At 55.2% G+C, this 12,328-nt stretch overlaps 1 protein-coding gene across 4 annotated transcripts in view; it reads left to right on the top strand.

Annotated features, from left to right (window-relative positions):
- Positions 1-12,328, top strand: part of SSBP3 (single stranded DNA binding protein 3) — a 173,647-nt gene that overhangs the window by 144,522 nt on the left and 16,797 nt on the right. For 2 of the 4 annotated variants that reach the window (XM_066376365.1, XM_066376366.1), the window contains exons 6-9: positions 3,973-4,053; positions 4,970-5,029; positions 9,244-9,310; positions 9,415-9,491. In XM_066376365.1, coding sequence (XP_066232462.1) covers positions 3,973-4,053; positions 4,970-5,029; positions 9,244-9,310; positions 9,415-9,491 — 285 coding nt within the window. The remainder of the gene's footprint in view (positions 1-3,972; positions 4,054-4,969; positions 5,030-9,243; positions 9,311-9,414; positions 9,492-12,328) is intronic. The other 2 variants (XM_066376367.1, XM_066376369.1) reach the window with 1 other exon arrangement.

Below are 12,328 nucleotides of genomic sequence, written 5' to 3'. Positions count from 1 at the left end.
CTTCCACCTCCCTCCTCTCCACCTCCCTCCTCTCACCTTCCACCTCCCTCCTCTCACCTTCACCTGCCTCCTCTCACCTTCCACCTCCCTCCTCTCAACCTTCCACCTCCCTCCTCTCTCCTTCCACCTCCCTCCTCTCCACCTCCCTCCTCTCACCTTCTACCTCCCTCCTCTCTCCTTCCACCTCCCTCCTCTCACCTTCCACCTCCCTCCTCTCCACCTCCCTCCTCTCACCTTCCACCTCCCTCCTCTCCACCTCCCTCCTCTCCACCTCCCTCCTCTCACCTTCTACCTCCCTCCTCTCTCCTTCCACCTCCCTCCTCTCCACCTCCCTCCTCTCACCTTCCACCTGCCTCCTCTCCACCTGCTTGCCGAATCTGTTCAGATTTGGGGAAAGAGGGAAGCCTACATCCCAACAAAGGTCGGAATCCTTGAATGAGATCCTTTTTCTGTCTGCCTCCTATCCAGCCTTTTGCCTGAGTGGCTAAGAAGCTGAAAGACTTTAAATCTGTTTTCTCTAAACCTGCCTGTGTTGGTCTCTTGTAGGGAGTGTAGGCTGAGAAGAGAAGACCACTTCTTTCTCTTTTTTTTGTGGCATTTCCCCGCAGCAGGGGGGCCCTGTTCTCTGCTCCTGAGACTGTGCCAAACGTGCAGGGTCCTTCCCTCTGCCGTACTGTCTTAGGGACAGACCCTGACAGATGTAGTGAGGGGACGCTCCAGGCTGAGTGGAGGAGGCAGACACACAGAGGACAGAGCTCTGGGAGGATGTGGGTGACCCACTGGGAAATGGTATGTCTCTGGCTCCACGGGGTAAGTCTTTCTGGCAGGCACACGGGGGGCGTTCCGGGGGGGCATTCCAGGGGCCGCGCTGGGAGGTGCAGCAGCAGAGCCTGGTCAGCAGCACCTGGCCGGGGAGGCGAGGAGCTCACTCCTCAGGGAGGTAAATGCTGAGCCTGTTCTTCTGTGTGGAGACTGCAATGGGATTTTCTCTTTCTGTGACTGGCTGGTCTGGGCCAAGACTCCCTTGCCCTTAGTATTCTGAACCCCAGCTCCAGGTCAGAAGGGAGACTTCTGACTTAGCAGCCCACTCCCTCCTGCTCCCCACGGGCTGGGCTGGGGCCTCACTGGCCCGTCGTGCTCGGGTCCTTAGCGCTCATCAGGCCTTGGTCTTGAGGCAGCTGCGTCGAGGCAGGCGTGTGTCTTGTCCACTTGTTCAGGGAGCAGAGGCTGCCGGGAAGCCTGTGAGGGAGACCCGGAACCTGCCTTCTGAACCTCAGGTGGTCCAGGGGACAGCTGAGCCCTCCAGACTCAGGCTCCAGTAGTCACCCTTAGTCAGGCCTGCCATCTGTCAAGGCCCCCTGTGGGTGGTAGACACTTTGGGGTGCTTTATTTACGTTTTCTGTCATCTGTCCTGGAGTCAGCCATGACTGACCTAACCTCCCTGCCGACGGGGCACACAGGTGTGAGGGACCTGACCGCAGCCACACTGCTCGCCCCGCGATGTCACCGGGTGTCACCGGGCGGGCAGTGCAGGCTGAGGGGCAGGTGAGCCCCTCTTCTCCCTTCTTGCCAGGAGCTGAGGAACCAGCAGAAGGCCGATTCGCCCCCTCTTGGCAACTGGACCTCACCCTTGAACCCTCCTCCTCTTTTCTTTTTTCTTTTTTAGGAGTTGGCTTCAAATTATCTTATTTTGTTTACATTGCACCCAAGTTTTATGGTACAAAAGACTTGCAGGTGCAAATATGTCCCGCCTTCATTAACTTCCCCTTCCTTTTTAATTTATGTGATTTCAATTTTCCTTCCCTGTACTGTTAATTAGGGGACCCTCTAATCAGTGCCATTATCACAGTGGTATTCATGTTTAGGAAAGCCGCTAAACAAATGCTTGCAAAATTGCTAAATGGCTAATTAATGTCTGTTAATTAAGAAAATTGCTCATGGTAACAAACCATGCCGTTGCTGGCAGCCGCTAGAAAGACACACACTTGTTGAAATTAGTAGCGTGGCAGGTAGGGGAACATCTGCTCTGCAGAGCTTTCCGGAAGTGAGCAGCCCCTGGCTTGGGCATGGAACTTCAGGCTGGTGCTTAGTGGCACTCCGGGGTTCCTGTATGGGCCCCCTCCGTCTTCCTCTGCTTACCTCTTCTCCGGGTCTCCATGCCCACCAGCTCCGGCCCACCCCTGCATCCCCTCCCCAGCTCTGGGCTGGGCAGCCTGGCTCTGAGGGAGAAGACTGAGGAAGACTCTCAAAAATTCTTTTCCCCTGTCTTTTTTAATGTAACCTGCCTGTTTCGAATTTTCCTCAACGGCAGCTTCCAAGGGTCACAACACCATTGTGGGTGAATAAAGATGAATTAGGCGGGGCCCCTCATCACCAGCATCCAGCTCTGAATGTCCCAAATGGGCAGCAAGGCGCTTCCAAGACAGGCTTTTCATGCTTTCTGACTGTGGCCTGAAGTAGGAAATACATTTGACATTGTGACCCCGTGCACACATGTATATCTACAGATGAAGTAGAGGTTAATGAAAAATACTTGCCTTAAAACACAAAGCTCTGGGCCCTGGCCGGTTGGCTCAGTGGTAGAGCGTAGGCCTGGCGTGCAGAAGTCCCGGGTTCAATTCCAGGCCAGGGTACACAGGAGAAGCGCCCATCTGCTTCTCCACCCCTCCCCCTCTCCTTCCTCTCTGTCTCTCTCTTCCCCTCCCGCAGCTGAGGCTCCATTGGAGCAAAGTTTGCCCTAGCACTGAGGATGGGTCTGTGGCCTCTGCCTCAGGCGCTAGAATGGCTCTGGTTGCAAGAGAGCGACGCCCCAGATGGGTAGAGCATCGCCCCCTGGTGGGTGTGCCGGGTTGATCCCGGTCGGGCGCATGCGGGAGTGTGTCTGACTGCCTCCCCGTTTCCAACTTCAGAGAAAAAAATACAAAAAAAACCCCAACAAAGCTCTCCAATATTTTCTATCTTATTTTTATTCTGTTCTGGATTAAAAAAAAAAATGGTTGCATCTTACTAACTTGATTTCACCACCCACTAATATGTTGCACCCCACAGTGTAACCAACCCCATGGTTTAAGAGGATTCACCTGCCTGTTTGTTCTGTGGGGAGTCGAGGTCAACATTGTCCAGGGCTTTTGGGGGTCAGCTTGGAACCGTGGCTGGCTCACCACCGACAGGAGTGGAGAGCCCAGCCCCCCACACCTCTGCACATGCCACTCCAGCTCTGGGCTGCAAGGGTTGGGGTGAGCCCTGGACCCATAAGGCTTCTTGTCCTGGCTCTGCATTGACCACTTGTGTGGCCATGGCCAAGTCCCTTCGTCCCTTGAGATGCACAAAAATACAAATGAGAAACCCCACCTCCTGGGGCTACTCTCAGGTAAAGGTGAGTTAATGCAGGGCACTGAGCAGTCGCTCCACGGCCACCGCTCCTCTCGTCTCCCCACCTGTCAGTCTCTGGCACGACCCCGCTCCTCCTGTCTGTTCTCGTTCAGCCATCAGTAGACTGGCCTCTAGGTATCTGTCCTGCCACCTCATCTGTCCTCCCAGACCGGGAGCTCCGTGAGGGCTGGACCTCCTGCATGCCTTGCAGAGTGGATCTGTTTTTGTGCATACTGTGCTCTCTGAGCCCGTGTCAATCGACGTATTTAACATGGCAAACTCCGCTCAAACACGGTCGCTGCCCAGGTCTCTGCCCCTGCTTTGACAAAGGATCTTGATTGGATTTTTCATTCCTTGGAAATCCCCATGAAGGTGTTTATCAGTTTCTCTCCCTCCTGCTCGCCATTCTGCACCCGATGAGCCGGCGACCTAGGCAGCAGCTCTCACCTCCCCGCCAATCAGAGCCCGCCGCCCGCACGCCCGCCGCCTACTGCCCACCGCCCACCCTTCGTTTTGGTTTAATTTTTGTTCTTTTAAGCTTCTCTTGCGCTTCTCCATGTGCTGTGATCTATAACCTGCCTCTACTGTCTGGCCTCACAGGGTCCTCCGGGGTCACAGCCCTCGCCGCACGCACAGCCTCCACCCCACAATCCCAGCAGCATGATGGGACCCCACAGTCAGGTAACGCACTTGGCTCGCCCGCCCGCCGGGGGGCACGGGGCACCAGGAGGACAGAGCCAGCAGAGGAAAAGCAAAAATCAAAACGTGCTCTCTCCGTTGCTTTCGTGTCTTGATTGACAAACAAAGCATTTTTGGGGGGGAAATATATATAGAGAGATACTATTTTCCAAAGAGAGTCTTCATTCCTTGGACATCACACCCAGCTTGGATATGAAACCAAAAGAAAGAAAAACACTTCTGTGACCTTGTCAGCGGCCTCTGCGATTTTGTTTTTTCCTCTCTCACTTTTGGTTTGGTTTTTGAGTTTGGTTGACCATTCGTCTGTAACGGAGCTGCATCCCTAGCCTTTTCTTTGTGCACTCTCGCTGCTGAGAAGCTTTCCTGCCCATTCCCTGCACTGAGTTAGGGAGCCCGCTGTCCTCTCCCCTTTTCATCGTGTGTCCCCCTCGAATCCTCACTCCCCTTCCTTGCCCCCTTCGTTGGTGGTTTCTGTGTGTGTGTGCGTGTGTGCGCGCGTGTGTGTGCGCGTCCAGCTTTGGCTGCACACCCTGAAAATTGTATGGGTAGGTCCCTTTTCTGATTCTCTGATGTGCCCTTCCCAAGAGCAGAGGTTTTCCTCCTTTCCCGACGTTGATGTCCCTGTTCTTCCGCGTCCTGAGCAAAGTCCCAGCTGCTGCCCCATCGCCCAAAGTCTAGCTCCGTGAACGGATGCAGAGTCAGAGCCCCACGTGCTGTGGCATCTATTGTTCCCTCTGCCCAGAGGAAGTTTTGCCCAGAGGGAAGAGGCCACCGGGAGAAAGAGAGCTTCACAGATCACTAGTTGTAACAGAACTGGACTTTGTGGAGTGGAGCGCATTTGTGTTTGTCCCTGTGCAGGAGCGCAGGCTGTCATTGAACTAATTCCCTGTAATTGCAGCCTTTTATGTCACCGCGATACGCAGGCGGCCCCAGGCCCCCGATCAGAATGGGAAACCAGGTACTGTACCTTTTCGTGTTCTCTCCCCCCTCCCTCGGCCACCCTTCACCCCAGTTGGACTTTTGACTCCCATCAAAATGTGGGGAAAGAATCGGGAGGTAGAGGGACAGGTGTTAGAAAGGTAGCTTTACAAGTTGGTCCCCAGAGAGGGCCCTGGGTCCACTCCGTGCCCAGGGTGCAGCCCCTGCCAGCATTTTACCTGCCTCTCCTAAGAGGCGTGGCAGCAGTCAGAGCAGCCAGGGTGGGAATGCGGGGTTTCAGCTATTCTAGAGAAGGTGGTAATACCCCCGCCCCTCCCTTCTAGCCCCTTCTTGGAAAAGGGTCTTCCTCCTTAATGAAGTTAATTGACAACGTGCATTTTTTCCTGGAAGCTTTTGAGAATTGCCAAGGCTGGTAAATAGAATCCTGTTATTAAGGGGAGAAATGGCCCGTAGGAATGCTTAGATCAGGAGCCTGGGAGGCAGCGGAGCAGGACGTTTGGGAGTTTTTCAGCAATGTCTGCCCGCTTCCCAGACCCAACTCAGAACAAGAAAGGATTTGTTCGTGTAATTAGAAAAATGGTCTGCTTATGGGGAGGGCTTTTCAGCCTGGGGTTGTGTGCCTTGTGCTGGCCCATTAAGGTTGGCAGTTCTCGGTGGTCCGGGGACTCGGCCGCCTGCCGCCCTCCGCAGTTCAGCCCATCGAGAGGTGGGAGGCGCTGGTGAGGTGCCCTCTTTTGAGGATGGACAACTTAAAAGAAACTTCAGGGGAGTCTCTTTTTATGTTAAAAAATTTTTATGCATAATTCTTTGTGAGACCTTGCAAAGCCCCTTCAAACACCTGACAGCAGCACCAGTGTATCCAGCCCTTGTTGCGTTTGGGGCTGGAGTTCAGTCGCCAACTCGATTGGTGTTCTCCGAGTGTGATTCCTTCTGTTATCAAGGCTCCGCAGGAAAGCCCTGAGTGAGATGATGCAGGGACTACGGAGAGACGCTGGTAACCAGGTGCCTCCAAGCTTGATGTTAAATTGCCTATCAGATTTCCCTTGTTTTTTTTCTTCAGAAGTCCTTTGTTTCCTGTTTTCTCAGACATGAAGGGAACAAATTTGGACAAGAAGAATTAGAGACTTGGTTTTTTGAGCAAGGAGGGCCCCGTGGCTACATCACAGATGAGGTCAGAGTGGAGGAGTTAACTTCCCGAGGTCTCCCAGTGAGCTGGGCTCAAATCCCTCTCCAGCTCCCGGGCCTTGCTGCTAGCCCCTCTCCTGGTCATTGAGCTCTCACAGTTGTGGAAGTGCGGCCTCTGCCTCTGTGCCAGTCACATAGTGGGCCCCCCTTGGCCCTCACCCGCGTGGGCCCCGGCAGCAACGCTCCCTCCTGCCCATCCAGGGCTCTCTGCCCCAGGGAGACACAGGGGCTTCTTTATTATCATTATTGTGGCCCTTCCTCCAGCCGTTAAGGGATACTAGAGGAAACTAGAGGAAATGTGTGTTTCTATTTGTCAATTGATCGTAAACAAGTACCCAGGACAGCAAATGGAAAATAAATCGTTATCTATACCTGTCATTACACACCAATCTCCTCAGCTCCCCACCACCCCTTTGTCAGAAAGTGACAGTGATTTTCCAGTTTCCTATGAACTCGAGACATTTTAAATGTCCCTGGGGGCAGAGTGGGGGGATGTGCCCCTTTCACAGGTATTGCCTCTGGGGGTTTCTTGGAGAGTGGCTCACTTGGGGGCCCTTCAGACAAAGGCCTCCAGGCCTCAAGGTTAGCTCAGCCCTCCCCCAGGGCAGGTGGAGGAAGCAGAGGCAGCTGAACTTGCTCAGGCTCACCTGGCCTCCTGGCTTAGGGAGATGAGAAGGAAGGCTCTAAGAGTCATTGACTTGCCAGTCTGTGAGGCCAGCCTCCTACCTGCCTCCCTGGCTGAGGTTTGGGGCTGTGGATAGAGCATTGCTGTGTTTCAAGTGAGGGTGGCTCGATGGATGGTGACCAGTGGGGTTCAGCTAGATTTAGGAGAGGAGGACCATCACATCCCAGCAGAGCCCCCACCAGTGTGGTGGCTGACTTGAGTAGGCAGCCAAATGAGCATGCAGTTGCCTCTGAGATGTGCCCGTGCCCTGGGCACCTTCGCACCTGGCCCGTGGTGCTGTAGGAGACACTGGCCTCCTTCCAGGAGCCCGTGGGTAGTCTAAGAGCATCTCTCTCCCTAGCAGGTCCTGAGGTGTGTGCATGGCACGTGCTCACACTCCCGTCTGTGAGCTGTTTTCTTCTTAGTTTGAAGGCTTGAGCCTTCTCAGTGCAGGACCTTTATGTCTTGGTCATTGTATACTTTCCTTCCCTTGTCTAGGAGGCCCAGACTGCCCTGTCCCATCTCAGGGTCCCTCAGTGAGGGAAGGAGGAAAGTGCTTCCCAGGCCCCCTCTGAACCTCTGGGCAGTCCAGCTCTGTTCCTGTGTCCTGAAACACCACAGGCTTAGGGGAGCCCAAGGTGGAGCTTTCTTTGAGAACTAGTGGTCAGCACTGGGCTGACTGACCATCCACCTCAGCATCCTGGGATCCCCCAAACCAATCAGCCTCATAGGAGATATCCCAGCTCCCCAAGTGGGCAGACACAAACCAGCAGAGTGGCTCAGAGCATGGGAACTCAGAGAGGAAGCAGGGCTGGGAACAAGCAAGAGGTCGCAATGGCTAAAACCCGGGGGCTGGAGAGACAGCCTGTGTGCCCTCCAGGTGGGCAGAAACAGGCGCCAAAGGTCCGTCATGGACACTGAGCACTCCCCAGGCTCGCGTGGCCCTCCTCAAGCCTCCCCCCCCCCAGACACCCAGACACACCCTGTTCTTGTCCCTCCACTTCCCACCACCTTGTTTTGAAACCGGTTTGGAGTTCGCCATTTGGCCAAAGACAGACCCGCTCCCCACTCAGCCACCCACAGCAGTGAGCAGGGCGGGGGTGAGGGTCCCTCTCATAGGTGCCCCACCCCAGAGGTACTGGCACCTGCAGATGGGAAAGGTGACCAGCTTTCCCACAGCTGTTCTCGGCCCACGCTTAGTCCCGAGGCCTGGACTTTTAGAAAGAAACTTTCACCCCAGCTCTGCCTCTCTTTTCTGATGGCAGCTGAAGTAACTTCAGCCTTAAGTAAATCACTCTTAATAATTCATGCCCTGGCCGGTTGGCTCAGTGGTAGAGCGTCGGCCTGGTGTGCAGAAGTCCTGGGTTCTATCCGGCCAGGGCACATAGGAGAAGCGCCCATTTGCTTCTCCACCCCCCCCCCTTCCTCTCTGTCTCTCTCTTCCCCTCCCGCAGCCAAGGCTCCATTGGAGCAAAGATGGCCCGGGCGCTGGGGATGGCTCCTTGGCCTCTGCCCCAGGCGCTAGAGTGGCTCTGGTCGCAGCAGAGCAACGCCCCGGAGGGGCAGAGCGTCGCCCCCTGGTGGGCGTGCTGGGTGGATCCCGGTCAGGCGCATGTGGGAGTCTGTCTGACTGTCTCTCCCCGTTTCCAGCTTCAGAAAGATACAAAAAAAAATTTTTTAAATTAAAATAAAATAAAAAAATAAATAAGTTTTCATGGTGGATATGCCAAGTGTTCACTCAGGAAACCCGCAGTACCTTGTCCTCAACCTCCTTGATAGTAATCACACCGTCCTCTGCCACCTGCATCAGTCTTGGGGGAGAGGTTCTTGCTCAGTGTCTTGCTCACCTCTCTCCTGGAGGCCTTCTCTTCACCCTGGAGGTGGGACGGCGGCGTTTCACGGGAAGGAGTCGGGAGTCCCGGATGTTTATCCTGGCTTTGCCAGCTAGGCTCCTGGGGGCCATTGGGTCTCTGGGCCTCATTTCCCCCATCTCTGTCTCAGAGCTACCTCCTTCTCTGTTCCCCTTTAAAAAGGACCTCTCATTGTTACAGGATTTTAGCTAGTAGGTCTCTGGGTCCCCACAGTTTGGGGATGGGAATAAAATGTTAATCTCCGTGAGGCAAAAGAGAGACAGGCTTGGGGTTTGGTGTTAAGAGGGCAGGGCACGCTGCCTCTGAGAGGTGTGCGGGAGGCAGCCTGACCAGGCTCTAGGAGGATACAGACCCCCAAAGACAGAGGGCAGTCGTTCCTCTTCTGCGGAGGACGTCCCAATCCACCCGTGCGATAGGTGTTGCTCACACCAGCTCGAGCTGACTGCCACTCCCAGGAAACCTTCCCCCAGCTTGGGGAGCACCTGCTCAGTTGGTATCTCACGTCTCTTTCAGCCTCCGGGAGGAGTTCCTGGGACACAGCCACTGCTGCCCAATTCCATGGATCCCACCCGACAACAAGGTAGAGAGTGCTGGGTGGGCTGCCTGGGGTGTGGGGAGTCGGGAGGGGCTCCTCCCTCTACTGTCTGCCTCTGCCACTCACAGTTCATCTGCTCTCTCATGCAGGGCACCCCAACATGGGAGGATCAATGCAGAGAATGAACCCTCCCCGAGGCATGGGGCCCATGGGGCCCGGCCCACAGGTGAGCACCTGTGTGTCCATCTATCGCCCTGACCATCTGTGTGCCCCCGCCTTCTCTCCTCTTTCCACAGTCTGTCAGTCTTTCCACATCGCTCAGCTTTCAGGGGTGGGAGTAGTGGGCGTGACCAGGTCACCGGCTACCCTTTCCGCCGGACGCTGGGCTGGCCCCATGTAGAACCAGGAGCAGCCCCTCAGCAGGCAGAGTGGAGGGGCCCCCAGGGAGTTGTGGGTCCCTCTGAGAGCTTCCTGGGTGACAGACCCTTCCAGGGGAGGGATGTGCTGGCATGTGGTGTGAGGAACTGGAAGGTAGCAGAGCTGGTACCCTGACAGTGGTGTGGATTCTCCAGGAATCTCAAAGCCTCCTCCCAGCGTGGGTGGGTGGACTTGAGCTGGCTCATGGATTAGTTTGTCATTACCTGGAGGTGGGACAAGTGAGGGGCTGTTCCAGTTCTGTTTCCAATTTACCATGGACAAATCACTTTGCCTTCTGGGGGCCCAGCAGGCCTCTGTTTCCCTGCCTTTCCAACATGGAGCGAGTCTGTATTCATGGTCCTCTGCAGTGCCACTCCCAGTGGGAGGACGTCAGCCTGGCTGGGGCCCCAGCTCACTTCCGCCCAAAGCATTTCCCTGTTTCACAAACTGGGGTCCTGTCCAAGATTTCTTTTGACCAGAGGGCTCCACTGGGGGAGGAGGGGAGAGATGGCCATTTAGAAACCCCTGGAAGAAATTATTTCAAGTATCCTGGCTACTTCTGTATAGTGCCAGCACAGCCCTCGCTGCTTACCACCCAGCTCCGTACCCTGCCACGGGTGGAGGGTCCCACAGGACCGTCGGGCAGAGGTCTGTAGGCCATTTCTGTTGTAGCGCCTTCTCATGGTTGACCCCCACTCTTCCTAGTACTTGAATGTGGCTCTCTGTTGCCTGCAGAAGCTGTGACAAAGAAGTTGCTCTATTTTTCCCTCCTTGGGAATTCTCTGGAGTTTGACTACCTGAAAGAAACTAGAAGTCTGGATAAGGGGAGGGAGTTTCATGGAGTGAGAGTGGAAGAGTTTGTTCCAGGGTGTTCCTTCTTTTCTGTCCTGCCCGGAAGCCCGCCTGTCCCTCCCACCTGCTTGTGGACATTTGGATGCCCTGGGCCCCTCTCCAGGTTTCTGGTTCTCTGGCAGTGGAGTAGCCCCCACACACCTGCCCTTTGTAGGAAGAGGCACCTGTGCACCGCCCCCACCCCGCTCCGGTCAGCGGGGCGGCACCCTCCGTGTGCTGAAGGGTCTCAGGGGTGCCTTGTCTTCTCTTGGCCCTGTAATCCTGAAAGGAGGCAAGCCCACACCAGTTGCAGCTCCAGTTTTCCTGTTTTCTTCTTTCCTCAAATCCCCCAAAGCTCATGTTCTTGCCAGCCTCCTCTTAACCTGCCAAGTGGCCTTCTTGAGCGACCTCTGCCAAGCTGCCCAGCCAAGGAGCCCATGGCAGGGTGGAGGCAGAGTCTACAGCAGAGTGGTCGGTCCCGAGTCTCCCTCAGCCTCCACCGCATGGTAGATACTCTTGGTGTAGAAATTGACAGAGACCTTGGACTTCCAGAACATTCTGGGAGGTGAAGAGGATGGAGTCTACGGCAGGAAAATGTCATTCCTATTCTATTGCCCACCCATCTGGGGTCTTGCAAGCTTAGCAACTGCATCTGTAGAATGAGAAGGAGACCAGTATCTGCCTTGTAGGGTTGCTGGAAGTGGGAGGGAGGGCCAAGTTCTTAGGATGTCCAGCACAGACAGGGTAGCTACTTAGCCATTTGTATTTTCCGACTCAGGGACTTAAAACCAGTGTTCAGGATTCTGGTTGCTTGGGTTTGGTGATTGTTTTTATAGTTTCACTTTTTATTTTTTCTGGCAAAGGCCATTAGTAAATTGAGATTCTAGAAGCTGGGAATGGACATTATCAGATGGCTGAAGCAGAGTGTTCCAAAGGTTTTGGGACTTCCTCCTGGCTTAGCGGGTGTCTCCTCGTGTCAGTGTCCCTGACCAGTAGGCCGGCACGTTATAGAGATCACAAGGGTACTGAAGGCTAGGGTCCTGCCCTCCTGGGGCCCATAGACTGGGTGGAGCTCTCCTGTACGCTCTGAGAGGGGTGCCCTGTGGAGGAAGATGCCAGCACAGGGATGAGGGCAGCTGACCCCACCCCCCATCAACCTCAGGGACTCTGAAAATATCTCTGTTCTTTATCAGCATGGAGACCCTTAAGTGCTTTTCTTGTCTTCTGTACCCCTTTCAGTAGGGTGCAACATTAAATCCAGGACCAGACCTCCCTCAAGCAACCCAGAATGTCAGCACCAGCTCCCCACTTGGGACAGAAAGGCCTGGGCTTGTGTGTGACTTGAGCCATAGCGAGTCTGGGATGTGGGTGGATCGCAGGGTCTGGGGTCAGCCAGGAGTGAGCTCTGCACAGCTTGGAGGGTTTGGACCCCAAGGCTGAGGTGGGGAGAGGACACATTTTCTTCAGACCCCCCAGCTCTTTTGTCCCTGAAGGTGCTGCCCTGGTCACTCCTGGTGGGCAGGAGAGAGACGAGCTGAGAACATAGTACTGAAAAGCACAGCTCTGGCCACGGCCCAGCCTGGTTGGGCCTCAGTCCCTCGTCTGCAAAATGGGCAGCTGGGTGACGGCCTCACGGGCTCCTCCTGGGTTGAAACAGCAGCTGCAGCTGTTCCGGGGATCCCGTTCTGACCCCGAGCCCTGGGCTCAGGTGTTCGGAAGGTGGCCAGCCCCCCAGGCAGCCTTTGGTAAGCTCCACCACACACTGCTGTCCTGAGACCAGACACAAAGATGGGAAGCCCTCAGCCAGCTACTGCG

The sequence above is a fragment of the Saccopteryx leptura genome, chromosome 3 (assembly GCF_036850995.1).
Source record: "Saccopteryx leptura isolate mSacLep1 chromosome 3, mSacLep1_pri_phased_curated, whole genome shotgun sequence".
NCBI classification, from domain to species: Eukaryota; Metazoa; Chordata; class Mammalia; order Chiroptera; family Emballonuridae; genus Saccopteryx; species Saccopteryx leptura.
Note: the sequence above shows the minus strand (reverse complement) of the source record. Positions and strands in the feature narration are given on the sequence as shown.